The sequence below is a fragment of the Tenrec ecaudatus genome, chromosome 15 (assembly GCF_050624435.1).
Source record: "Tenrec ecaudatus isolate mTenEca1 chromosome 15, mTenEca1.hap1, whole genome shotgun sequence".
Lineage (NCBI taxonomy): Eukaryota > Metazoa > Chordata > Mammalia > Afrosoricida > Tenrecidae > Tenrec > Tenrec ecaudatus.
The window spans coordinates 23,029,074-23,055,741 of NC_134544.1; the positions used below are offsets into that span (position 1 = coordinate 23,029,074).

Genomic DNA, 26,668 nt, shown 5'->3' on the forward strand with positions numbered 1-26,668 from the left:
GGTGGGTTAGTAGAGCTGATAATAAAAGAAAGGATACTGTTTTATGAGTGCTTTTTTTGGATATATAGGAAGCAAGACTGAGGAAGGAGAGCCATATATATCAGATAGCTACAATAAAGAATGGCTAGGAAGCGTCTTGTAAAGCGAGACAAGTGATGGGACAGTGGCATTTCCAGGTATGTGAGAGTTCATCCTAGGTTTCTAGTCATAAGTATCCAGTAAGCAGCATGATTTTATTTTCCTGTAGACACATAGGATTATAGTGCTATCGGGTCAGAGCCAATGGCAAGGCTGATTTAATCATAGTTGAGATTTATTCCGGTAAATACAGAAGGAAGACCTAGGAAGATGAGTGTATTTGAAAAAGATTGAAGATAATAAATGAGTCTAGGATCTAAGTATAGAAGAAAATGAGGGTGTGGGCAGAAGGAAAGTCAATGGTAAGGTGACAGATGTAATTGACTACTGATCTTGGTGGGACTGAATGATGCATTACTGGTAAGGGTTCAGTAAAAGTGAGCAGGATGTGTAAAAAGGAGAAAGATGATAGAAACTAAAGTTTCATGCTGTCCCTTGGTGCCATCAATTCGGTTCTGACTCTCACAGTGACCCTCTGTACAGTCAGTCTGGCACCATCCACAAGCACCAGCCAGTCAGGCACCATCCACAAGTGTTCTGTTTGAGCGCATTGTGGTGGTCAGTGTGGACATCTATCTCTTGGGGAGCCTTGTTTTCTGGCAATGACCTTCCACTTTACCAAGCATGAGGTCCTTCTCCAGGGACTGCTTTCTGACAACCTAGGCAACATACATGAGACAAACTCTCTCTATCCTTTCCTTAAGACATCGTATGGCTGCACTTCTTCAAAACTGATATTTTTGTTCTTTTGAACATTCATGGTACTTTCAACATTCTTGACTGACTCCTTAGTTCAATTTTTCATTAGACTTCCATATGCAATGTCCAATTTTCATAGGCCTATGAGGCAATTGGAAAATCCCCTGGCTTGGGCCAGGCACACCTTAGTCCTCAAAGTAAAATCCTGGCTTTTCAGTACTGTCTTGTGCAGCAGATTTTTCTAATGCAATGCATCATTTGATCTCTTGGCTATTTCTGCCATGAGCATTGATTATGGACACAAGCAAAATGAAGTTCCTGACAACTTCCATATTTTCCCCTATTTGTCATGGGTGACCCAGTGGTCTGGTTGTGAAGGTTGCCATCCTTGATCTTCATCAGCAAGTGTTTGAAGTCCTACTGACGCTCAACAAGCAAGATTGTGTCAGGTTGTTAATAAGCCTTCCTCCAACCCTGATACCACATTCTTCTTCATATAATCCAGGTCCTCTGATGACTGGCTCAGCATACAGATTGAATATGTGTGGTGGGAGGAGACAACCCCGACACACATTTTTCCTGATTTTAAACCATGCAGTATTCCCTTGTTCTGTGCACACAACAAAACAGATGATAGATACTGTCATTTCATGAAGAGTACCATTACTTGTTGTAATGTGTGATATGGATTTGATGAATTGAGGTAGTAAGGAGCTAGCATCATTAATGGTAACAGAAAGGAACTAAGAGTCCAGGAGACTGGATGGATTGGCTACATTGGTCCTGTAATTGCCAAGATTGATCACAGAGGTAATCTGAAAGAAAATGGTCCCCAGATGCTAATATCTTCACCGATAGTAGGATAATGACAAAAATGACAAAAAGGAGGGGTACTATGTGGGTATGGGACATACTTGTTTCAAGATAACTCTTTTGAATAAAAACGTTAGACCTAATAAAAAAGGGGGAAAATACAATGGTAATTAAAATAAGATCAATAACACCAAGAAAAATTCTAGTTCTTTTCACATCCATTCATATCAGAGCAGAACTGCCCCTGTGGGTTTCTGAGGGTGTAAATCTTGGAGGGAATAGAAAGCCTCATCTTTCTTCCATGGAGGACTGGAGATGTCAAACCACTGACCTTGAGGTTAGTAGCCCGATGTGTAGCCCACTAGGCTGCCATGACTCCTCACAGATGTTTTTAATCATTGTTATCTTTACCAACAACTTTAGAAGGAATCATATTTTTGGACAGTTTTACATTTTAGAGACAAGAAGCAGACAAACTGCAATCCCCATTTTCACTCACCAGGATTGTTGGACTGGGCATCCATGGGAATCATGAGTTTGGCCCGGGTGGCTCGACGTGCAGCCAGCGACCTCTCCAGAGTGGACATGGAGCTCCCTGCTTCTTCGGTGTCTTGACCTGAAGAACACAGGAAAACAAAGCGAGGCTCTTAGAAGTTACATCTCCTTTGATGATGCAATTCTTTTTTTTTTCCCAGTTAGGCACAAAAGTACGTTTATAGTTTGACATTTGTTTCTAAAACCATTTACTTTCATGTGACCCAAATACCAATCTTTAACTGCACAAGGATGGGCTCCATCATAAGCTCGGTTGTGAGAGTAGTGTAAGTTGGGGTCGTGTTTCCCTCTGTTGTACACAGCGTGGATAAAGGTTGGAATTCACTCAGCAGCACCGAAAAACAACAGTATAAATGAAGAGGATTGGCCATGCCTCATTGCCCAGAAAGAACCTAGATTTACACTGTGATGTTTTTTATTTTTACATATGGATATATAAAATATCAATAACAAAGCATTGCCATGAAGTCAGAAACTTGTGTTTTAAAACAGATAGCAAAATGTGTAGCTATTCTTTCTCAATATATCCTCCATCTAGGTCTACATACCTGTCAGTGTGTCCTTCTCTCTAACCCTTCCCAAGAATTTTACACTCTTTGATTTTCAAAACCCAGAAATCCAAAACTAGTCAAGCGTCACTCATCTCCTCACCTCACGACCACGGAGTCCATTCTGACTCATAGCAACACTAAAGGACAGGAGAGAGCTGCCTCTGTGGGCTTCCAAAACTTCAACTCCTGATGGGAATAAAAAGCCTCACATTCCTTCCTTGAAGTGACTGGTGGTTTCAAACTGCTGACCTAGTGGTTAACAGCCCAACCTGTAACCACTGTTCCACCAAGCCTGCACCCACTTTCCTCACTCACAGTGACTCTGTATAGAGTTTCCAAGGCTATAAATCTTTAAAATTTATACACTGTCAAAATGACAATTTTGACATCCTTAAGGGGCTCAAATTGTTTTCCTTTGAAATGTCCTTGGAGTTTTGAAAGCAAAGAGAAATCGCAAATGTCAAGATTAGGTCTATAGGTTAACTAAGGTAAGTTTTACAAATGAAATTACCAAAGAACAACTGTAGATAGTATTGAAAAATGAGCACGTGCATTTTCATACTAGCGGGGAAAAAACATTCTGTGTACCTTTTCTGGTGTTTTTCTTTCTAATTCAGTTTTCTATTTTCTTAAAACTTTTTCATAATAAGCCTCCATAATTTCCCTGTGACCTGTGAGGAAATTGAGATTATTCCCCTTGGGAATCTTCCAAAGTAGCTGCCAAAACCTCCTGAGCTGACCTCTCTGCCCGGAATTCAATTTGCCCTGCACACCTCCTTGGAAGCCACTGTTTTGACTGGCTTATTTTCGTAAAGCATCCTTACAAGATGAAGACAAATGTATTGCTGGAAGAACTTGTTGGCTGCCCTTCCCTGATGGCAGAAACATATTTAAAGGTGTTTTGTTTGCAATCAATCCATGCATGGATGACTTAAACCCCCCAGGTATCAATATTTTTTATCCTCAGAGAGGTGAAAGTGGGAGGCTACATGCTAATAGATCAATTATTTTCCAAATGTTATTATATTATACACTGTTATGATAATAGATTGATTATTTTCCACATGACATTATATTATACATGCTATGTGTAATCTGCTTAGGAAAAGAAGATGGATACTTTTCTGTCAATAAATAAGTCAAAAATATAATTTTTAATGACTCCTATATTTTTGAATGAAATTTCCACAATGTATGCAAACAAAGCTTTATGCTCAAAGCCATTAACTATTACTAGAAAAAAATGAGAAATTAAAAACATGATTTAAAAATAAAGTGACCATGTTTATATATGGCTCAGATCTAAGAGTAGGAAAGAACAGGGGAAAGTATAAATAATTTCTACACTCTGGGGAAAAAAATACTGTTTTGTTAGTGCTGCTAAAGCACAAAGCAATTCTGATTTCCATAGCTAAAGTACAAATACCAAAAATTAATATCTAGCTTTATCCAAATAGCCAATTTCATGGGCAGAGAACAAACACTTGTATAAAAGTACTATGCAAATTAAGTGAAATGGGATCAATAAAGCATGCATTTTGAAATCAGATTGATTTTAAGTCCTGGCAGGCTGAGAGTAGCACTGGAATCTTGGGCAGGTTCTTTTACTTCCACTTGTGTTACTTTTACTTTGAGAATGATCATAGGCTCTACCTCAAAGTATTTCAGGAGGATTAAGGGATATCATGTTGGCAAGCTCCTACAATGGAATGTAGCACATAGCACGCTAGCTGCTGTCTGCTGTGTCTCAGAAACCCCAACACCAGGAGGACTGCCTGTCATGGACTTCCATCTTTTAGCTCGAAGAGCACAGAGTACATTGGACATAAAGGGAAACTAGCGCAATTTTGAATGCTTGCTGTTGGCAGGAGGGAGTAGGAACCTGTCTGGGGGAGCAGCCAAAGAACGCCTTCAGGTTCAACAATCAACTAGAAGGGTTCCTAGAACCTAGCATCCTTGCTATCCTTATGATTATACTACGTCACCACAAAGCTAAAAGGTGAATCCCGGATGCTGGCAAGCACCACGTCTTTCTTTGGGATGTGTCGGGCTTGGACAACTCAGACTAACTAATGAGGTACTCATTAGTGCATAGCGCTATCACCCTTGTTTCCACAGGAGTGGCAAGTAGAATGAATATATGCAGATGGGACATAAAGGCATACCCATAAATCCTAACATTCTCAAGAAAATAATCTGCATGTGAGACTGTGCTTCCTCCCAATCTCATTTGTTAAACAAAACAAAAGAAAGGAACCCTGGGGTAAGCGCTGGCCTCCTAACCTCAAAGTGGGAAATTCAAACTCTAGGAGAAAGAGGGCGTGGGCCCCATAAAGATGGACAGTCTTGGAAATCCTATATTGGATTGGTATGAGTCAGAATTATTTCATGGTTTAGTTTTGGTTTGGGGGTAACGCATTAAAAGACATTAAAACTGGTCTGGGTGCATTCAGTATACTCTTGGTTAATAAAAGATGAAGCACACCAGCTCGTGTGACCAAGAGGTGTCGAAGCGATCAGGTATCAGGCATCTAAGAGCAAAAAATCCTATCAGTGGAAAAGCAGGGGAATGTAGAGTGGAGACCCAAAGCCCACCAGTTGGTAACAAGACACCCCCTTACAAAAGGGTCACAGGGAGGAGACGAACCAGTCAGCGTGCGGGGTACCAAAAATGAAACATACAACTTTCAACTAGTTATTAAATACTTCCTACTCCTCTACCCCCACCTGATCCCAATTCTACCTTATAAATCCAGCTAGACCAGGGAATGTACACTGTTACAAATAGGAACCAGAAGCACAGGGAATCCAGGACAGATGATCCTTTCAGGAGCAGTGGTGATAGTGGTGATACCGGGAGGGTGGAGGGAAGGTGGGGTAGAAAGGAGGAACCAATTACAAGGATCTACATATAACCTCCTCCCAACAGAAAAGTGGGTAAAGGGAAATGTAGGACAGTGTAAGACATGACAAAATAGTAATAATTGATAAATTATCAAGGGTTTATGAGGGAGGGTGGCGGGGATGGAGAGGGAAAAATGAGGAGCTGATACCAAGGGCTTAAGTGGAGAGCAAATATTTTGAGAATGATGAGGACAATGAATGTACAAATGTGCTTGACACAATTGATGTACATATGGATTGTGATAACAGTTGTATGAGCACCTAATAAACTGATGTAAAAAAATAAAACATAAAAGATGAAGGGAAGAGGAAAAAATGGGGAATCCTGAGAGCTCTTGGCAAAAAATGTTTGAAAACTGAGTGGCAATCCCATTCCCTCCCCTGGGGCTGGAGTTGCTCTCCTCTTCCAGATCCCACGGGGGACAGCATTGCAGAGGGAGTCACCTGGATAGGATATTCTGCAAACGAGTTATGTGTTTATTCATTCTCGGTGGAAACCTGTATAGGCAGTGGGCTTGTAGTCCTGTTATGTGTTAACCTAACCACCTGAATCTGTAATTGGTCACAGCAAGGCTGGGGGAGAAGAGGCCTATGGTAGAATCAATGCTCTCTCATCATTGGCTTGACAAAGATGAATGAGCTTCTTGTGGGTCAAGTAACTTGAGTTCTCTTGCTGGGATACACCTAAGTTCACATTGGATTCCTGAGGTTGACAGGCCTGGTGGGAGGGGGTTAAGCTCTGGCTTGATAGTACACCTCATAGAACTAGGAAGTGGAAGAATCAGCAAGGAAGAGTGATGAGCAAGTAGAAGACGTGTCTCTGATATCAACTGTTCTCTTCTGCTTCCCTTCCTCTGCTGCTCCTGTTTCACTCCAAAGTGCTGGAGGGTTTAAAGACCAAATTCTCCAATGCCATAAATCTAAGCCAGCCATGGTGGAAGGAGTATCTTTTATTTAAATTTCAGAGTGTAGTTTTCAAGAGGAGTAGACTGCAGTTTAATAACTGCAATTGACAGGAAAGTTTAGAAACCACCTGAGATATTATATAAGAGCTAGACAAGAACTAGTCAATAATTCATGACTGAAAATTTTGTAATTGAATCTCTTGTTTATACACTGCAGAAGCTCAGCAAACAAGTTACACACTCAGATTACCAAAATATTTTAACTTGGGGGTGGGGAGTTGCTGATGAAAGTATTTGATCAATTACTCTACAACCCAGAGGTATTTAGAAAATATGAGGGCCCGGGAAATTAAATTACCATGCAACTACTTTCTAGATTTCTCAGTTCTTCTGAGACACAGATTTTTCTACACCAATCCATTATGAAGTAGGCTTTCTTGTTGGTACTTGACAAATCAATACAGCCTTCAGATAGACATCACACTAGGCTGGCAATCATCAAGCGTGATTACATAGGGATGAAAGATGATTTCCATGATAAGGCCAGAATAATATAATAATCAATATTTTCATACTTCAGAGCCTTGATGTGATTTTCGAAAGCAAGGAGTTGACAGTAATTTTAGAGTCAACTTCAAATTGCCCCTAGGAAATAGCGAACTGAAAAAGAATCTAGATGGTTTCCAGTGGTATTGCCTTGCTAAAACTGGTTCAAGATTCAACAAAAAAACAGTCGATGCATTTTGAATTCGTCTTTCATTGTCTCCCAACCTCTAATCTCTTAGAACTTTCAAGAAGTTTTAAGCTTATTAAAAGCAAACAATGGCATTGATTAAGAAGAAAGATGTATACTAATGCCTTCTTTTATATCATTTTGCTTTATTGCGCTTCACAGGTACTAAGATTTTTACAAAGTGAAGTTTGCACCAACCCAACATCAAACACGTCTATAGGTACCATTTCTTCAATAGCAGGTGCTCATTTTGTATTCTGTTACACTGTGGTCATTCTCAGGACATTTCAAACGTTCCCACAGTGATCACACACTTTATAGACTATAGAATGATGTGAACATAACTGTGTTCACTGGGAATGCAAAACCATATGTGACTTACTTTATGAAGATATTTATTTTATTGCTGTGGACTAGAACGAAAGCTACAATCTCTCTAAGTCACGCCCATGCAATTGATTAGCCAAATATATTTATATCAGGTTAATGTAGCTATTGATAAACAAATGACACCATCACTATCTGTCATTGGGTTGATGGAAGTTCATGGTGAGCCCAGGGGTGTTAGAGGGGAACCACATACCATCAACTTTCAAAGGCTGTGAGCTCTTGGAAGCAGATTGCCACCCTTTCCTCCGAAGAAGCCTCTGGACTGGAGGAATATGAACTGCAGTCATAGAGCCATGTGCTGCTAAACTGTTTGTACCACCCTCTCAAAGCCTCACTGGCCATGAGTCAATTCCAACTGATCGTCACCCGATAGGACAGGATTGAGCTGTTTGTGTGGGTGTCTAAGACTGTCATTCTCCGTAGGAGTGGAAAGCCTCATCTTTCTTCCAAGGAGCGGCTGGTGGTTGCGAACTGCAGACCTTGCAGTTAGCAGCCAGGCCCTTGTTATGACTGATTCCAACTCCTGGTGACCCTTTAAGAAAGGGAAGAGCTGCTGCAGAGGATTTGCTAAGGCTGCAATCTTTATGGCAGTAGATCGGCCAGTGTTTTCTCTGGGGGAGCTGCCTGGTGGGCTCAAAATGCCCACCTCTACATTAGCAGTGTTTCCTAACCATTGTGCCACCCGAGTGCTTTACATGGCCCTTAGTAAGGTACAAATGAGTGTGAAGGATAGTTCCACCAGAGTGAGAACGAGAGAAAACCCCCCTGTGCGATTCAGGATGGGCTGCGTTCCTTGACAGCGGTGGCCGACCAGTACCTGAATGAGAGGTGCTTTTGCTTCCCAGTCGGGTTTCAGACTGGCTGGGGCTGACTGGCGTGAGGTCTTGGCAGCTTTGAATGGGGGAGTTTCTTCCTGTATGATCAGGGCCTGAAGGCTTCTCAATATTTTTCATCTCCATTTCTTCATGATGGATCCAAAGATCCGGGGGCCGGAGGTCTTTCTGGCTGCCCTTCCTTTTGCCCACACTGTGAGTGGCCCGTTTCCTGTGGAACAAAGGTAGAAGGCATATGTGAAAGGCTCTCCTCAAGGTCCCTTCCTTTCCACTCCCGTCAATGCCAGCGAGAAGCCGGCCGGAAACAAAAGGACTCCCAGGAGGAACCCCGTGAAACCCAGGAATTGGCAGACATGTCTTGGCCGCCGTTCCTCGTCTCCCTGGAGCCTCCCCACATTGTAGGAGATGTGCTGCTGGGTCCCGAGGGGCACCGGAGGCCTGCCAGAAAGCTCCAGACTCCAGTCTCCCTGGCTGTGGATTCACACAAGGTGACAATGGGTGAGATGGAGCCATATGCCCATCTGTGGAGCCAGGCATAAGGTACCTGACAGCAACATCTGTTCAGGAGATAAATGAAGGAGTTGCTTTGAAAGGGCACACCGAAATAAAAAGGCCAGAACTGATGCCAACAACCAAGATCGCGGCTTAGAGTAAAGTCTATACCTCAGCTGGATGATTTAATGTGCACTTGGGAAGCTTCCGATTTGAAAACAAAAGCCACACGAGGACATTCGGAGAAGAATCAACCCCTTTTGCCTTGGCATCCATCCCGTCTGGATTTAAATAAAAGGAGACCCATCTTTTGAAAGAAAAATTTAGAAATATGCTTCCCTGGCTTCCTCATTAAATATTTAGCCCACGTTCTTTCACTAGCATTTTCTTCTTCAGAGTTCGCGGGCTCAAGTGCTCCCCACTCAAGAAGGACGATGCTCTGTTTAGGTCTCAACTACAAGAGAGGTCCACAACCACGGTCCTCGCTTGCTTCTGGAAATGAAGTTTGACTCGAATGCAGACAAGTCCCGTCACTGCTGCACAAAGAGTTAAGTAGCTGAGACAAGGAACGTCATGGCCCCCAAAGTCTAAAAAATACGGATGAGTTAACAGTTTTCAGAAGTAGTTTTCAAAGCCCGTTCTATTGTTTTATAATTGTGAATCTCTAATTGGAACTTCTATTTTTCTTAAAATAAAGTCTCTTTGAATCTCATCTTGGACAGCCCAGAGAAGCACCCTTAAATTGCTCATTCACAATGGAGATCTATGACAATGTCTCCTAAGGGTCTTCTGTGGTGGCCAGCTGGTTCAAATGAGCTGTTCTCCTGGAAAAGAGTTGGTCAACTCTACAAAGTCACTGAACAAGATTTTGGATTTCCAACCGCGGAACAAGAATCTTCACACGCATTAGGTAATGAAGAAGTGTTTGGGGATGTAATTTGTTGAAGTTTTCTTAACTTATTGGGGTGGGGGGTCTTTCTTAAAGCAAGATTGTGAAGAGAAGAAACACAATCTGACACTGTCTATCTACCTTATAATTCCAAAGATAAATGACCCAGTGTTTTCTTCTTTATTTTTTTCCTAAAAATGACCTGCCCTTTGCTGACATGCTGGCAGCAGGCCCATACAGTTTGTAGAAAATGGATAAAAAGGACTCTAGGTCATTTCCCTGTGTGGAACTCACTAGTCACCATCCATTTATGTCCTTACCCTTCACCTGCCCACAGGAAACTGGTCAATTTTGGTCAATTACCCTGTGTGACACAGAATAATTGCACATCATTCTCCAACTTGGCGGTTTCCTCCTGTTACCACTCTTTCTACCAAGTGAAAAGAACTTCTACTCCCAGGCCTCCTCCACCCTCTGATTGCTCACGAGAAAGAAGGACAATTGTCAAAGCCAGGACACCAAAGTGTGACATTCCAGGAGGACCCCAGGAATAAGTACTTCATTATCAAGAAATCTGTCAAAGCCTTATTAAAATTAGAAACATATAGTGAATCTGGGTTTCTCTATGCATACTTGGTCATTCCCTTGGAGTCCTCTTTGATGGAGCACATGGCTACGTGCATGGCTGTTTCCTGGAAGATTGGAGAGTTAGGTCCCTCCCTCTCCACCCCACCCCCATCCCCCAAGCACCTCACGAGAGAGGTTAGTGATGCCCTGCTTGAAAAGTCAGTCATTGAAACCAGTAGGAAGCACAGTCTCAGTTCACCAAAATGGTGTGTGTCCCCATGTGACAGAGCCCAGTCCAGAACAAATGGAAAGAACTGACCTCAGCAGCAAACTTCCCTAAGAGCCTTCAATAAAAAACATTTTTTTTTCTAAATTTGGATTAAGACAGACCTTTATTTTTTTTTTGGTGGTATAATTTGTAACTTACTTCAGCTAAGAAATCTGCATTCCTGATAAAATTCTTAAGCACTTTCAGAAGGGTTTTGATTAAAATAAGGCTTCATCTGACTGCCTTCCCTGAATCTAAAGATTCCTCAACAGACTTTTTCTCCCTTTTGGGTATAAAGTATGTCAATGGCCATCACCGCATTTGTTCTCTATAATGTCTTTTATCAAGAGAGAAATCTTTGGCTTGGAAAAGCACTCTCCCCCCACCCCCGGCCACGCCACCACAGCCCGCACCTCCTTCACAGCAGGTTTGTAATAAAACCGACAAGTGCTCCTAGCTAAACTGTCTGACATTTGTTTTAAAACTTGTAGGAACAGCTGTCACCCTGACCTTCTACCCATCTGTTAGTTCCCTGGCAGATTGGCTGCTGCCCATTGTGACCCAATACTCCCCTGTCATATCTTTGCAAACTCCCAAATCCTCTACACTAGCTCTTCACTCAAAGGGTAGACATTGAAGCAGCAGCATGGCTTGGGAATTTGGTGGGGATGTGTATTGTCAGGCCACAGGCCTGATGTGCACAATCAGAAACTCTTGATGCTTCGGCAGTTCACAGTGATACTTATGCACCCGGAAGCAGGGCTCTAGTGAATGATTTATTTCTGCTTCATTTGATTCAAAAGTTAGTTTTTCTATTAGACACAGAAATTTCACATGTTAAATTCCTTCCCATTGAGCCCTCATTTTCCCACAGGTGAATTTTAGTTTTGTTTCTGCTTCCAAAAATAGCCTAAGGATAAGAGGCCTATTCTTCCCCCATGCACTTATTCTTCAATGAAAACAAAGCAAGGGACTCACCAACTGCCTCTGTTGTTTCCTTTTCTGCTCTGCCATAGCAAAGCTTCCATGACACGATGAGATAGCAGTGCTGCTATTTACTTTCTTATGGATCACTTTCACCCAGAGTGACTTCACAATTTTATTTCCTTACCAGTGGATAGTTCTTGAAATTTTACTTCAATCGTTTCTCCTTCAGAAGGTTATTCTGGCTACTTTAGACAAGTATGATCTTAGAATATTTTAATCCTTTCCCCAATTTTCTCTACACCACCCATTTGTCTTTTTGTCTTGTCTTCTTGAGCTGTCTAGTTGATCCTGTGGCTTAATGAACTCTCACCAATGACAGCAATGACAGACAAGCAAATGCTGTTTCTTTGACTTCTCTAAGAGACTTCATTGTTATGCATTTGCTTATATACATTCCATCACTGGATTTTGAAACACTCCTTGCTAAGTCTCTATTTAATTTGAATTTGTCAAAGTTGGAAGAGCTAAGCATGGATCATATCTAAGGCCAGTTGGTCAAATGATTCTCTTAATATGCAAGTGGTGTATATCATTTACTTTTCTATGCACAAGACATACTAAATAAAGACATCCAGGTACACTAAAATTTCTTTGCCTTAATAAATGATAGCAATATTTTTTCATGCCCATTTCAAATTAGGACTTGTTTGTTATCATGAGCCATTGTTAGAACTTTACATTTTTAATGTAAAAGGCTTTCCACGGGTTATTTCTTACCTATAGGTTACATATGAGTTACACTTTCATAACCCAGGACTGCCTACACATGAGTATTCACTAATTTATCCATTCTCTAAACATCTATGGGACATTGACGATATGTCAAGAAATGTACTTAGTACAAGAAATACAAAGGTGAGCAACACATTGGGAGCATCAGCCCATGGGTTACTAGGGATTTCTACTTTGTTGGAGTGAAATCTATGCTCTGTGGACAAAATGTAGTAAGACTGAACAAGAAGATGGAGACTAAATCTTGAGAGGTCTTGTCTCCAACGAAAACATTGTAATTACAATTAGAATATGGTGGGAAGTTAGAGGAAGATTTTTAGCTCAAGATAGCATTAATCCAATTGTTACTTTCTATGATGCAGATCACAGATTACATAGTGACTGTATGGAATTAAAAATAAGGATTTTCACTGTAGACTTGGAATTATTTTTTGCAAGGCTTCTTACCAATTCATTATCAGTCCACTGCTTCTGACGTAACAGGCTCCTGTGAGGGAATGTCTTCTCTTGCCCCATTAAGGGATGTGATGGTTTAGGATTGTTAGTGATTTGGCAGTTAAGAGCTAGCAACTCCTCATGGTGACGTCTAACATAATAGAATTACTTTATTAATAAGATTGGCTATGAGCAGCCAGTCAATTGAAAGAAATTTTCTTAGAGAGGTGGCCTGTTTTTAATATAAATGAACACTGTGGAAAATTTTGTTGGCATTTTGATGAGTCTGGTTCTACATTTAGTCCAAGAATCTTCCATTCTTTGGACTTGTACCAAAGGCCTGCCTAGTTGCCTGTTGATACTTGGAATTGACCGTGGCCTTCGTTCTGACCTATTGACATTGAATTTATTCACCTCTGCAGCCACACACCCAATGCCTTTCTACTGATCTTGGGTTCATCAGCCTCTGAGCTACACAACTCAGGAGAAATCTCCAGCCTAACATTTGACCTATAGACCTGGAACTTGCCTTCTTTCACAACTGTGTGAGCATTGTTTCTATATAAATTTACACACACGCATTTAATATTCACTAGCTTTAATTCTCTGGGGAGCTGAGTCTAAGACCATATGTTGGAGAAGAGAATGGGGAAGCACTAATCTTGATGGCACATTGAATTTACTAAACTGCTCATTGAGATGCAAATTTATTACACCCATTTCAGGGATTTGTTATTATACTATAAATCAATAAATTATTGGGCATCCACTATATGCTTAGCAGTATGTGCTGTTGGATTGGTTCTAAATTATAGCAGCCTTATAAAGAACAGAATGAAATGCCACCTGGTCCTGAGTCATCCTAACAATCATTGCTATGTTTGAGGTATGGTTTTGTGACATTGTGACAGCCCCTTGTGTTGATTAATTTCATTGAAGGTCTTCCTCTTTTTTGTTAACCCTCCTATTTTTCCAAGCATGGTTTCCTTCTCTAGGTCTCTCCTGGAAACATATTAACTGCAAACATAAATATCCTCTAGTTCTTTAATATTACTCCCCTTACTATTATGGTCTTAGTTTCACCTCAGTAATCTTGTGAGACCAGCATATGTTAATCTGTATTTTTAAGTTCATTCCATGAATGAATTCAAAGATAGACAAACCCTTCAGAAAGAGTAACGAGAGTAATGATTCCCTGAGGGTGCGGTAAGAAAGGTCGGGAGTGGGGGTGGTTAATGAGAGAACTGATAGCAATGATGGCTGTATAACTCCACCCAAGAGGAATGAGTTGTAGGTGAACAGATACATTAGATGGTGTAATATACAGGAAAAAGAATATAGATATTTATATATATTATATTAATATAAGGGTTCCTGGTGGGGGAGGGAGGAGAAAAAGAGGAGCTGATATCAAAGAGTTCAAGATCTAATCAAATTTTGGATTGTTATAATATCTGTAAGAGCTCCCAAGAAAATTATTTTTAAAATGTATGTGCAAAGATCTCTCATTATACTTCCTTGTAGTGAGCATTCAGGCCTTACTTCTTCTACCATACATTCTTCTGGAAGCATATGGTATATTTAATTTTGTTCATCAGCACTACATCATAATCTGGATGCATCAGTTCTGCTTTGGTCTTCCTTATTCATTTTGGGGCTTTCAAAGCAGCTTGGGTTAAGCATAATTTAATGTTCAAACTGACATCTTTTATTTTAAAGAAGTCTTAAGCAATTTTCCCCAATGCAGTGTCATTTGATTCTTGCCTACTGTTTCCTAGAGTGTTGATTATAGATCCAAGTAAAATAAAATTCTTGAGAACTGCAAACTTTTATCCAATTATCATGGTGTTGCTTATTTGACCAGTTGTGAGGCTATTTATTTTTTTCATGTTGAAGTGTGATCCAATAGGATCCCGGTTGGTGTAATGGTTACATGTTGGGCTGCCAGCTGCAAGGTTTGAAATCACATGCTCCTGACCAGGAGAAAGAGCTTTCTACTCTCCTATGGAGTTAGAGCCCCAGAAACTCAGAGGGTCACTATGAGTTAGCATCAACTGAGTATCACTGAGTCTTGTCTTCTGTCGAAGTGTAGTCTATACTGAAGGTGGTAGTTCTTTATCATTAGCAGCGAGGGCTTTAAGTTTTCTTCAAGCTCAGCAAGTAAGGATGTATCACCTGCATATCACAGACAATCAATGGGTCTTCCCCCAATCCTAATAATATTTAAACTACAGCTTCTTGAAGTTTTGGCTCAGTATACAGATTGAATAAGCACAGTAAAAAGATAAAACCTTGATATATACATTTCTTGATTTTCAAATGATATAGTACCTTTCTGTTCTGTTGAAATGACTAATTGCCACTACATTAAGCACAATATGTTCCTAATATGATTGTTGTTCTTTATAGGAGATTGACATATGATGAGTTCTACAATAATTATAGTGGTCAGATGGGGGTGTGCCCAAGATCTGAGTGTGTATAGAACAGTCAATCCAATCATAGGTATACGAAGGTTTCAAGTTGGTGTAGTTGATGCTTGCTCATGATAAATAGTTTCATTTGTATCAGAGATCTGTGCTCCATAAGGTTTTTCAATAGATCTCCAAGCTTTTCTTCCAAGGAACCTCTGAGTGCACTGAAATTAACAACCCTTTAATTAGCAGCTTCATTAGAACTTAAATTCTGAGCATGTCAGTTTGCGTAAGGCTATGGATGACCATTTTCTGCTGCTATCCAGTAGATATTTCAAGACATACATAGTATTTATGAATAAATTCCAAATCCTCATACCATCTGATTTGTATTCTAGCCAGGAAATGTTATTACTTTAGAAACCCATAAATAAAAAGCAATTTAAGCTTACATAAAATCTCAAGTTTCTTTGTTATTACACTCTACTGCAATCGTGTTGTGCTTGGTGTCATTGAGCAAGTTCTGTCTCATAGTAACCCTACGTACAGGAGACCAAGCACTACTCAGTCCTATGCAGCCTCACAGTCATTGGATGTTTCGGTTGATGACTGTAGCTACTGTGTCAGTCTGCTTGTTGAGGGCCTTCCTCTGTCACGGACTCTCTATGTCACCAAGCAGCGGGGCTCTCTCCAGGGACTGCTTCCTCCTGGTGATATGTCCAAAGGATGTGAGAAGGAGTCTTGCCAGCCTTATTTCTGAGAATATTCCAGCTGTATTTTTTGCAAGATAGATTTGTTGTTCTTATGGTAATCCATGAGAGATTTAACAGTTTTACCAGCAGCATTTAAGGCACCAAGTTTCCTTCAGTTAGCCTTCTGTATTTATTAACCATCTTTCTCAGCTTGTGGGCTTGAACTCTTGGCACTGTGGTTAGTAGCACAACATGCAATAACCCACTGTGTCATATAAATGTGTGTATGTATGTATATGACACATAGGACATATAGTCACATACACATCATCATACACACATATATATATAACAAATGTATTAATTGTCTGCTTGTGTGTGTATGAGTAAGTCAATGTAAAAATAGGTTTTACTCTGCAGAGAAGTTTTAAAATGTTCATGTATATATATAGTATATTATATGTATAAACTATTCTCCTCTGCAATGTTATTTACTGGCAGAGCTGTGCTTAAGCACTTGATTGTTAACCACAAGGATCAATAGTTTAAACTCATTAGCTACTCTGCAGGAGAAAGTGTAGCAGTTTGCTTCTGTAAAGATGACTGCCTTGGGATTTGTCTGGGGTAGTGCTACTCTCTCCTATAGGATCTCCTTGAGTTTGAATTGATTTAACAGTCATTTCTGTTGAGTCAGTTCACATCTACATATGAACTGCACTTCAAAAATGGACGGAATTAAATGATAATGAGCTTTTTGAAGCTACATTTATAAATCATCCTAAACCAGGGACTGCCATCAGTCCATTCCTGATCCCTGTGCAGGGTTTCTGAGTGTGGACATGTTTATGGCTGCAGACAGCTTCACCTTTCTCCCACAGAGAGGCGGTGGGTTTGAACCACCTACCTTGTAGTTATTTGTCTGACTCGTACCCAACAGCAACACCCAGGCTCAAAATAGGTTTTGGAATAAAATTTATAGATGGAAATTTGCAGATATTACTAAAACTAGCCTCATAAAAGTATCTTCAATGCATTTGGATATTAGATGTCTCTTAGTAAAAAACAAATAAAATTCTATGTTCTCTCACACTGTCAGACAAAGAGCTATTGAAGAAGCCCGTGGATATGGTTCCTACTTTGAATTATTAATCACATTAAACCACCATTTTCTGAGAGCCTTGTCGAGGGCAATATTTCTGTTTCAGATTGGAATTGATTTTACTTGCGCCTGAATTCCTCACTTTATACTAAGGAGTTCAGTGGTGGTGGTGCTGACGGGGGTAGGGGAGAGACCTCAAGGAAGTGGAGAAAAATAAAATGTCAGATATAATCTTAACCTTTTTAAAAATCCTTCTTTTTTGCTAATGTATAAAGAGGGACTACTATGAGTGCTACTGTATCCGTCTGAAGAAAATTGACTGAAACAAAATTCACGAAAGCACGCCAGGTGAATATTTTGAAACTTTAGAGATTTCATAGGAAAGGCCAAATTGGCAAGAGCTTCTGACCTGTAAATGGACTTCTCTGGAGTTTGTAGTCTTGCATAGAATCCCTTTTGCTTTCATTCATTCCTGAATTCCAAAAACAAGTTGCCCCCAGGGCTCACCTTCTACTCTACCCTACCGAAATCCAACTTTCAGGTTCTCACCAAAGTGCTTAGGGTTAGGTTAAAGGCAATTTTAGAATTTCTCAATATCAGACCCACGCCCACTTGGCTCATGGCCAGCATATCTTCATGGGGAAAAAATATGTCTAGGAATGTAGTTCAGGGATCAGTAAGACTCACGAGCATTGTCTTGGTGATGGAAGGTAAATGAATGCACCAGAGATGGTTTAGTGAATTAAATATAGTTAATGGAAAGTATTGATATTCATAAACAAATGATGAGATAGGCAATTGGGGTTAGTGCCCTCTTGTCTATTCATGGGACTCCTTCTCAGATTGACTTAAGGAAAGTCTAGTTTCTTGATGCACCACCATTGCAGGTTTACTGGTCTCCTCCCCTGGGAATGCTGGGTAAGGAAAGGGTTCAGTGCCATTAGCAATGCCATTTCTGTTTCCCTGGAGCCTTACTAAGCTTCTAGGAGCTTGGAAGCTAGGTAGGTGATTATGACCACACAAATTGCTTACACTGGGCACTGTGGAGTTCATTCCACCAGATTTCTCATTTGAGCACAATAGACCAGAACACCAGCAATCACGAACATCAAAATACTTCAGCCTCCTAAAGGTAGCAGATACAAGATTCACGCTGCAGTAGCAATAAATTAAACACACAGATTGAATCTTCTCTCTTCTGGCAATATCTCCAATATGTTCATCTTTCCCTTGTCCTGTTGCTTAACAAACACGCCGATGCAGAGTACAAAGGCAAGCCGAGGGATGAACAAATACAGGTATAGGGCTTTTAAAAAGAAAGAAGGAAAGGCTGAGGTATTAGCCAGAGAAGAAGGGAAAATGATTTGCTGGAAGTTTCTCTAGCAATATATGTAGTATACAGTTTTCAAACCAGCCACCTACGAGCCGTGCCTCAGGCTGGCAGAGCCAGCACTGTGCCTGAGGCAAAAGAAAAATAAAATCAAAGCAGAAAACCTATTCTAGCCAATCCATTCTGAAAGGGAGAAGGCACCTGAAGGAGACATATCAGGTGCAATTTGTATAGGGCTGGCGAGAGAGTGAATGCTGAAGAGATGACTGTGGTGGGTGTGAACTGAACAACCCCAGGCTTAGATGCCGGCTATGAATAAAAGCCACTTTTCTACCACAGACTTGTTCTTTTGGTGCCTCATGCTTTGTGTGGGCCTGAGCTGTAGCTTTTAATTTCTTAGTATTAACCCCAAGTTGGAAGTTTTGGACCCTTGGGTTTCTGGAATCTTTTTTCCTAACGAATTCCTCCAAACTAAACAGCCCATCATGGTGTAACTGTGTTACGTTTCATACTTCACATTCAGCCATTCAGCTAACAAGTATTGATTATGTGCTTACAGACCTTTGGGGTCAAAGAGATACATAAATATTATTGGGAAAATATCCATCTCCAATCTGATTGTAGACCAGGTTGTAAGCGGGCCATGTGTTAGAGTCCATTCTCCAAGGGTTATTAAAGAATGCCTGTCCTTATTCACAAGGAAGACTCTGTCCCTGAGAAGGGAAAGCAAAGAGATATGCAGAGTGGGTCTCGTGGGGCCTCTATGAATGAATCTGCAAGCCTGGCCGTCTTCCCCTTAGGTTACAGACTGGGGATGGACAGAGGGCATGGTTTGGTCAGGGTCAGGAGCTGAAGAACATGCTATGAATGGCGAGAGCTCAGAAGGAGGACACTTACAACATATAACTCAAAACAAAGTCATTGGTTAAAAACAACTCCTCCTCTCTCTTTGGGAGCCAACTGTTACCTACTTTCTCTGTTGGGCCGAAGAGCGTCGGGTGCAAATCACAGCCACAACCACCACCAGGAGCACTGTGAGGATGCCCACCGTGACGACGAGGGTCACCAGCAGGTTGCTGCTCTTCTGCGGAGTCACGCTGCCATGTGGTGGGTGCATCTGCCCAATGGGTGGCTCTGGGGGAAAGGCAGGGAAACAGAGATCCGGGTTAGGAAGATGTGGCATCCCAGTGTTTACCAAGCTCTTCTAGGCATGGGAAGCATCTTGTCATGATACCTACACTTAAAAGGAGAGGCAAGAACTGAAGAACTTTCCCCCAGAGCAATTAAAACCGAGGCTCAAAGAAACAATTGTAAATCAACGTTCATAGCAGTGTTAATGATCATGACCCCCAAATAGAAATGAATCAAATGTCTATCAACTGTTGAATGGATTAATGAATGTGGTATATCCGTGTAATCGAATACCATTCCCCACAGAAAAACGAACAAATACTAAAACATGCTACAACATGGATGAACTTTTGGAGCACTAAACTTAGTCAAAGAAGCCAAACATGAGGCCACACATTTTATGATCCTGTACATATGAATTGTCTGGCATCAGCAAATCTAGAGAGATGGAACTAGATTTCTGGCTTCCAGGGAATGGGGGCTGGAGGGCATGGGTAGCAATAACAAATGTATTTGATAGTTCTTTGGGGATGATAAAGATGGAATTTAACAGTGAAGGTGGTTGTATGCCTTTTCCAATGGAGCTGGAGGTATATGAATTGCAGACTTCTAAAAGTTGGATGTCATAGTAGGTGAAGTGTGTCTTAAATGCAAATAAAAAAGTAAAAGAACTAAGCAATTATATTTAGTAATGAGAAGAAGAAGACAAGAGGACTGACACTTTGTCCCATCAGAATTCTGATATGACAAGAATCAGAGAAGGCTGTGGTTTATGAGAAAATGCCATTTAAGACAGACTATTTGATATCAAATACAAATGTATTCCCTTTCTCTTAAGGAAGTGTCTCATGGAAGCACGTATAATTCTCAACTCCTGACGGGGTTAAAAGCAGTCATTGGATTCCAAATAATGCCTGAAAGCCTTGATACACACATTTTCTCTGTTGCAATAGTCACTAAGAGTAGAAACAATAGAATAAAAAATAGGAGAACATTTTGATAAATCGCTTATGTAAACAAGAAAGGCTAATGACATTTTAAATAGCTCCCTTCACATCCTCAGTGAGTAATTCATTAGGAATCCTCTCTTCTCTGTCATGTATTCTATGACAAGCAACAAACTTAAAAGAAGACAATGCTAGCTATTAATTGTTCTCAGAAATTATTTTAGAAAGTAGTGGAGAGAGATGAGTTTGAATGTTTTCCTTGGCATAAGATTGAATTTTATTTATTTAAGAGCCTGTATTAGTTTCTGTCACCTGAGGAAATATTGAGGCCATGGGAGCCTCAATGGCTTTGTCCATACAATGGAAATGATATTGATTGCATACAGCTATTGTCAGCAGTAGAGGGAATATGTGCATTGCAAACGTTTCGGTACCTGATACAGAGCAAGCATTTACAAGATTCTTATTCTGAAAACTTGAATCTTGAAAAATGAAATCTTGCCTAGATGATAATACTTGGGGTTCTTCCACTGAAGACTTCCAAACTACAATATTTTTAGGAATCTTTCAGGAGATAGCAGACTCTTCTCACAAGTGCATAGAGTGACCTTGTTCTTGTCTCAAGGTAGAAATGCTGTTTACTTGTCACTGCATTTTAAAAAGCACATTTTTGCTGAATCATTAATGTTGAAAAGATAAAGAGCATTACTGATATAACTTGAATCTCTGGGCGGTGGGGTGGGGTGGAGTGGAGAGGCCTCAGAACTTTTAAGAGAATGCTTACTATCAATGAAAGAAATAAGACTTCCTTGAATAATCTTTACATTGACTAGAAAGGAATGGGGTAGGAATGAAAGGTCAGAACCTTGGTATCATCATTTTACTTACTATTTTAAAAGTCATTTTAAAAAGTATCATAGCATGCCCTTTCTTTGCTTAATAAATTAATATATTCAAATAAGTTAACCTTTTATGTGAGAGCTTACACGTGAGAGAGTTGGGAGTTGGGTGGATGTTTATTAGTGTCGCTTAAATTGAACTACGTAGTTCATCCTTCTGACAAACTTACAGTCATACCGAGCAGTGCACCTTATGAAGTTTAGGAAGCCTGGCAAGGGCAAATTTTTCAAATTTCTTCTCATTTCTTGCTTTCTACGTAGGACAACACGATGTTTCAATTCAGAAATAATGACTGGACTCTGCTGCGCATTAGGGAGCTGCCACTGACGCCATTTGCCGGGGAGAATTAGAGCTTAGGAAGACTCCGGTGACACATCCTTGATTCGAGGACTTTGTGACTGCCTCCTACAAATTGCCATTAGTTTTAAACTTCGTATCAAAATCTGTCATTAGTTTTTGAATCTCCAGGCAAAAGCTAAATAATCAGAACATCTGCCAGAGAAGAGGCAGTAGGGGAAGTCATGTGTCTTCAGATTCGGACACATCAAAGCTGGCTCCGATTTTTGAGAACTTCCAGAGTTCACCCATCTAGAGTAGGACCATCAATGGCACCCTGATTTCAGAAGGGTCAAGTTGACATTTGCAAACTATGGGGTTTCAGTGCAGAAGTCGTCTGGTGCCATGCCATGGTGTGCATTTGAAATCTCATCCCATGATTTACTGCCTGCGCATTATTAAATCTAGATGTAACTGATCTGTAAAGCTAGAATAACTTCCCACATTCAGGGCACTGTGATTATTTCATGAGATGATGTATGAGCTGCGTAGACCACCAGCCCCAATGCAGGGTTGGCACAAGATAAACATCTTGATGTGGTGCATTATATTTCATCCTTAGGTGATTTTTCCAATCTGAAGAAAAAAATTAAACCACCAGAATGCACCTGTTTCTTAATGCCTTGTTTAGTGGTGGTTTTATTGTGCATCTGAGTAACCCAGAAAAAAGATCCGTTTCACTAAAATGAGTGAGAAATGAATCTTATTTTTTTAATTAAATGAACATTCCATCCACTTCATGCTGCCTAAGCAAAGTAAAAGCTTCCATCCCTTTTCTGCTAAATTTATTATAAATGTGAATATATTTAACGTAGTCACCTGAACACTTAGTAAAGATCAGACATTGGCTTGGTGAAACAATATCATTTTTTATAATACATGGTAGACTTTAAAAAATATGTTTCTAATCACGTCATATCTTTATAAAAATTCTGCTGATCAATTGACCAGGGAAAAAAACAAAACAAAAATGGGTATTGTCTCCAGAAGTCCTGGCTCCTATTTTTGGATCTTGACTCTTTACCATGAAGAGTTCCCCAATAACTGCATAATCTCAATAAACAGGTGACAACCTGAACATTTGAATGACCATTTCACTGCCGAGGAAAGAAACAGAGCAGATGAAACAATGCAGTTGAGAATTAAACATCTCTCCTATGATAGAGGTCTCTTTAATAACTTCCTTCTTTATTAAAACATCGAGTGTGTTGGGCTTCTTGTACAAGGTCAGCAGTTCAAAGCCACCAGCTACTCCTTGGGGGAAGACTGGCTTTAGATTCCCATTTAAGAATTGTAGTCTCCTAAACCCACAGAGGCAGTTCTACCCTGTCCTATAGGACTACAAATCAGAATGGAATCAAATACCAGTGAATTTTACTTTCTGTTTGGAGCTCAGCATAGGAGCCCTGGAGGGTTGCGCTGCTTATCACAAGGTCAGTAGGTTTGAACTCACCATCTGTTCTTTGGAAGAAAGAGGAGGTTTTAATTCCAGTGAGGATTTACAGGCTTGAAACCCAAAGACTTATTTCTACTCTACCCAATAGGATTGCTGATTGCTATGAACCTGAATTGGCTTAATGACAGTTAATTTGGGGTTTTGACCTTGACCTTAACCTTGAATTTCACTAGCCTTTGCATTCAAACGGAAATTCATACGACATTGAATGTTTCACAGCATTTCCCTCTGATGCTGGGTGCTGTCGGTCAATCGGCTGGAAGAGATCTCTGGATAATCTAGCACATGCTCCCTGAAAGGAGACATTTATCCATGTTATGGGAGTGAAGGGAGGTCCTTGGTCAATTAAATTAGAGAACAGATTTATTTCCTCAAAACTCAGAACGTTAAATATGCTAATGTGACCTGTGAATTATCAGGAGGGGCCAGGAAGCGATGGTAGAGAATGCATTCAATTACTCTATAAATATGTATTGAAGTAGGGTGATGGTAATGTGACATTGTGGTCATTAGAGGCATGATCCTTGCCCTCATAAAGCTTATCATCTAGTGTAAAAGACAAATATTAAACAAACCATGAAGCAAATACATATAAAATTATTATTGTAATTTTCACTAAGGAGAAAGGCAAAAGGGTTCATTTGAAATGTAGCATAAGGTCATGGGGAGAGAGTCATTGGAAGACATATGTCAAAAACAGTTCATTATGAAAATGGCTTTTAAGCAGAGATGTGACATATTTTTAGGACTTGGCTCGTGCTCTTTTGCAAGGGAACAGAAGACGGAAAGAGCTGGAGCAGTAGAGGGGCTGAAAGCATGCACGTGTCTGGAACCATGAGGGTAAAATGGAGAATGATATAAAATGAAGCTGAAAAGAGAGACCGAGCCGGCGCCATGTAGAGCTGGGTAGGACACCTTCAGGACTGAGGGGGTTGTATCCATAGAAAACCGCAGCCATGGAAAGGTCTTCAGGAGGGAAGTGACTTATTTTAACAAAGCCTTTCTACTTGTCGTTCGGAGAGGCTTGGGTGGGAGAAGCAGAGAGACCAGTTAGCTTGTCTAGGTGACGGGCCATGAGAACTTGCTCTGAGATCGATGGTAACTTCAAGGAGGCAAAGTGGACAGTTGGAGAAGCAGACAGTTTGGAAGCAAAGAACCCCCATTATGGGCTGGAAATGGGGTGCAAGAGGGAAATAAACGAAGAGTGAGGTTCAGGCTTCAGAAGTAGGTTTGATGTGAGGGAGAGGATGAAAAGGCAGGCTCAGGCAGGGAAGATGAAAACGTCAATTTCTAACAGAAAAGGGTTGAAATCCTGTGATACATGTTGAGGAAGAGCTATAGTATGCTAGGCATACAGATTTGTGGTATTGACATTTTGATGGAATTTGAAGTCCTAGAAGTAGATGAGCTCATTGATCTCAAGAGTATTGAGTGAGGAGAGTAGCTTTCTTTGGATTAAGATTCTAAGAAATGCTCCAGTCTGACAAGAGGAGAGGACCTGGCAGAGAAATGAGTGGTCAAACCAGTGTCTAAAGGTTTCTTTGACAATGGACCACTTTTTGTCTCAGAAATGTTTATGATTGTGCACCTTGGAATAACCATCGCAAAATCGTAAATTAGTTCAGGGCTCTCAACTGGAAAGAACACCCCTCCCATTCTTCTTAGTAGTTAGCATTATTTGGAGACATCTTTGTTTATCACAACTTGGGGAAAGGGAGGTACTCCTGGCATCAAGAAGCCAAGAATGCTGCTAAACATCCCACAGTGCTCAAGGACAATGTTCCACTATGAAGAAAGAGGATTCACACCTTGATTGAGAACTCCTTAACACTGATGGTGTAACTGAACATTTTCTATATTCCAATGAAAAACTGAGAGCCAATGAGTTTATATGACTGACTTGATGAAGGTTACGCAGTACTAATGCATGCAAACGCAGTTTAGAAGTTGGAATTTGGAATCATTCTAAGACCCTTGGATCCTTTGGGAAAGATAATGAGTGGTTAGGGACATAAGCACAGAATCCCCATTCCTTTGACTAGAACCCGGAATTCTGGACCACCTCAGTTACCTCTAGATCTGGAACATGGCTGTCAAATTGTATTCTGAGACCATCAGTTTGGTGTTAAGATCTCAGCTGAGTAGCACTGAATATGGTCTAGTGATTACTATTATGGGTGACTATGTCCCCTGACAAAAAGAGAAGTTCCTAATTCCTGAATTTGCAAATATGGAACAGGGGATTGCTTTTGCATATTAATGAATTCACACCTGTGTGATCTTAAAGCTTATCCTTCTGGAATCCCGCTTAAATGAAGTGCAGAAGAGACTCAGGCACACACACACACACACACACACACACACGTCACGAGAACACCTATCCACAAACCAAAAATTGTCAAGAGATGCCGAGGGCTACCAGAAGCGAGAAGAGTCAAATAATGTTCTTTGAATATAGAGGATGAAGCCTGGCCTCACTAACATGCTGAATTTGGATTCAGCCTCCCAAACTTGGAGACAATAAAATCCTGTTTTTAAAATTCATCCAATTGTAGTGTTTTTGTTACAAAGGTACTGGAAATTAACTTACCAATCTTAGAATATTTATTTTATGCCCAAATGGGAAAAGCTTCATGTAGACTTTTTGATTATGTGTTATGCTTTTGGACTGATGGAAAAATAAAACAAAGCTTTCAAAACTAGAGGGCAAACCGTGATCTTTTCTTTCACACCGAGACTGCAAACTAGGTTTGCCAGACACCTAATACCATTGTGAATATTCACAAAATTTAGTCAGTGGTCTCTATATTTTCATTTCTAAGATTATGGCCAAGTGCCCCAACCTTTCAAATTTAATTTAGTTTAAAAAGGCTGAGGTCAAAGAAAGAACAATTTCAAGAGTTGATAGATGTTTTAACCAAACTTGCTAAACTAGTATATTATAGACACGATTACCAACAAGAAGAAATTGGCATTTTGTCTTCTCTAATGAGAGAAATAGTATTATATTGAAGTAATTTTCATAGTTGTTGTCATTAAAACTAATATAAAGTACAGAGTCTCATTTTCAGATGTTAAAGATTTCCTTACTTAAGAATGTAAACCCTAATAAAAAATTTAAACTGAATGCATCATAAAATAAAAATACTACCATATCACCACATATTAGCTTTGATTCTACCTGTCATAAGAAAATAATTTAGATGCTTCTTCAGTTTCCACAATTTAATTAAGGGCTTCCAACTACAAGCATAAACATGAACTATAGCTTTGTTTGTCTTTATTTAAATTACAAGGGTGCATTTGTAAAAGAGTGGCATGCTGTAAGAGAAAATAAATGATTAGCGAGGTCAAAATGTATTTGCAACTGGCTTGAGGATCCTGACAATGAGCCATTATTTCATTACATAATTATCTACAATTCTTTCAAGGATGACCCCAGCAAGAAGTAAAGATGGGAAATCTCTGTAAT

The 26,668-nt window shown here is 40.2% G+C and overlaps 1 protein-coding gene across 1 annotated transcript in view; it reads right to left on the bottom strand.

The window, feature by feature from the left end:
• Positions 1-26,668, bottom strand: part of DCC (DCC netrin 1 receptor) — an 824,140-nt gene that overhangs the window by 66,782 nt on the left and 730,690 nt on the right. Inside the window, exons 22-24 of the mRNA XM_075533227.1 lie at positions 19,398-19,560; positions 8,506-8,732; positions 2,150-2,266 (exon numbers count right to left, since the gene is read on the bottom strand). Of these exons, the coding sequence (XP_075389342.1) occupies positions 2,150-2,266; positions 8,506-8,732; positions 19,398-19,560 (507 nt within the window). The remainder of the gene's footprint in view (positions 1-2,149; positions 2,267-8,505; positions 8,733-19,397; positions 19,561-26,668) is intronic.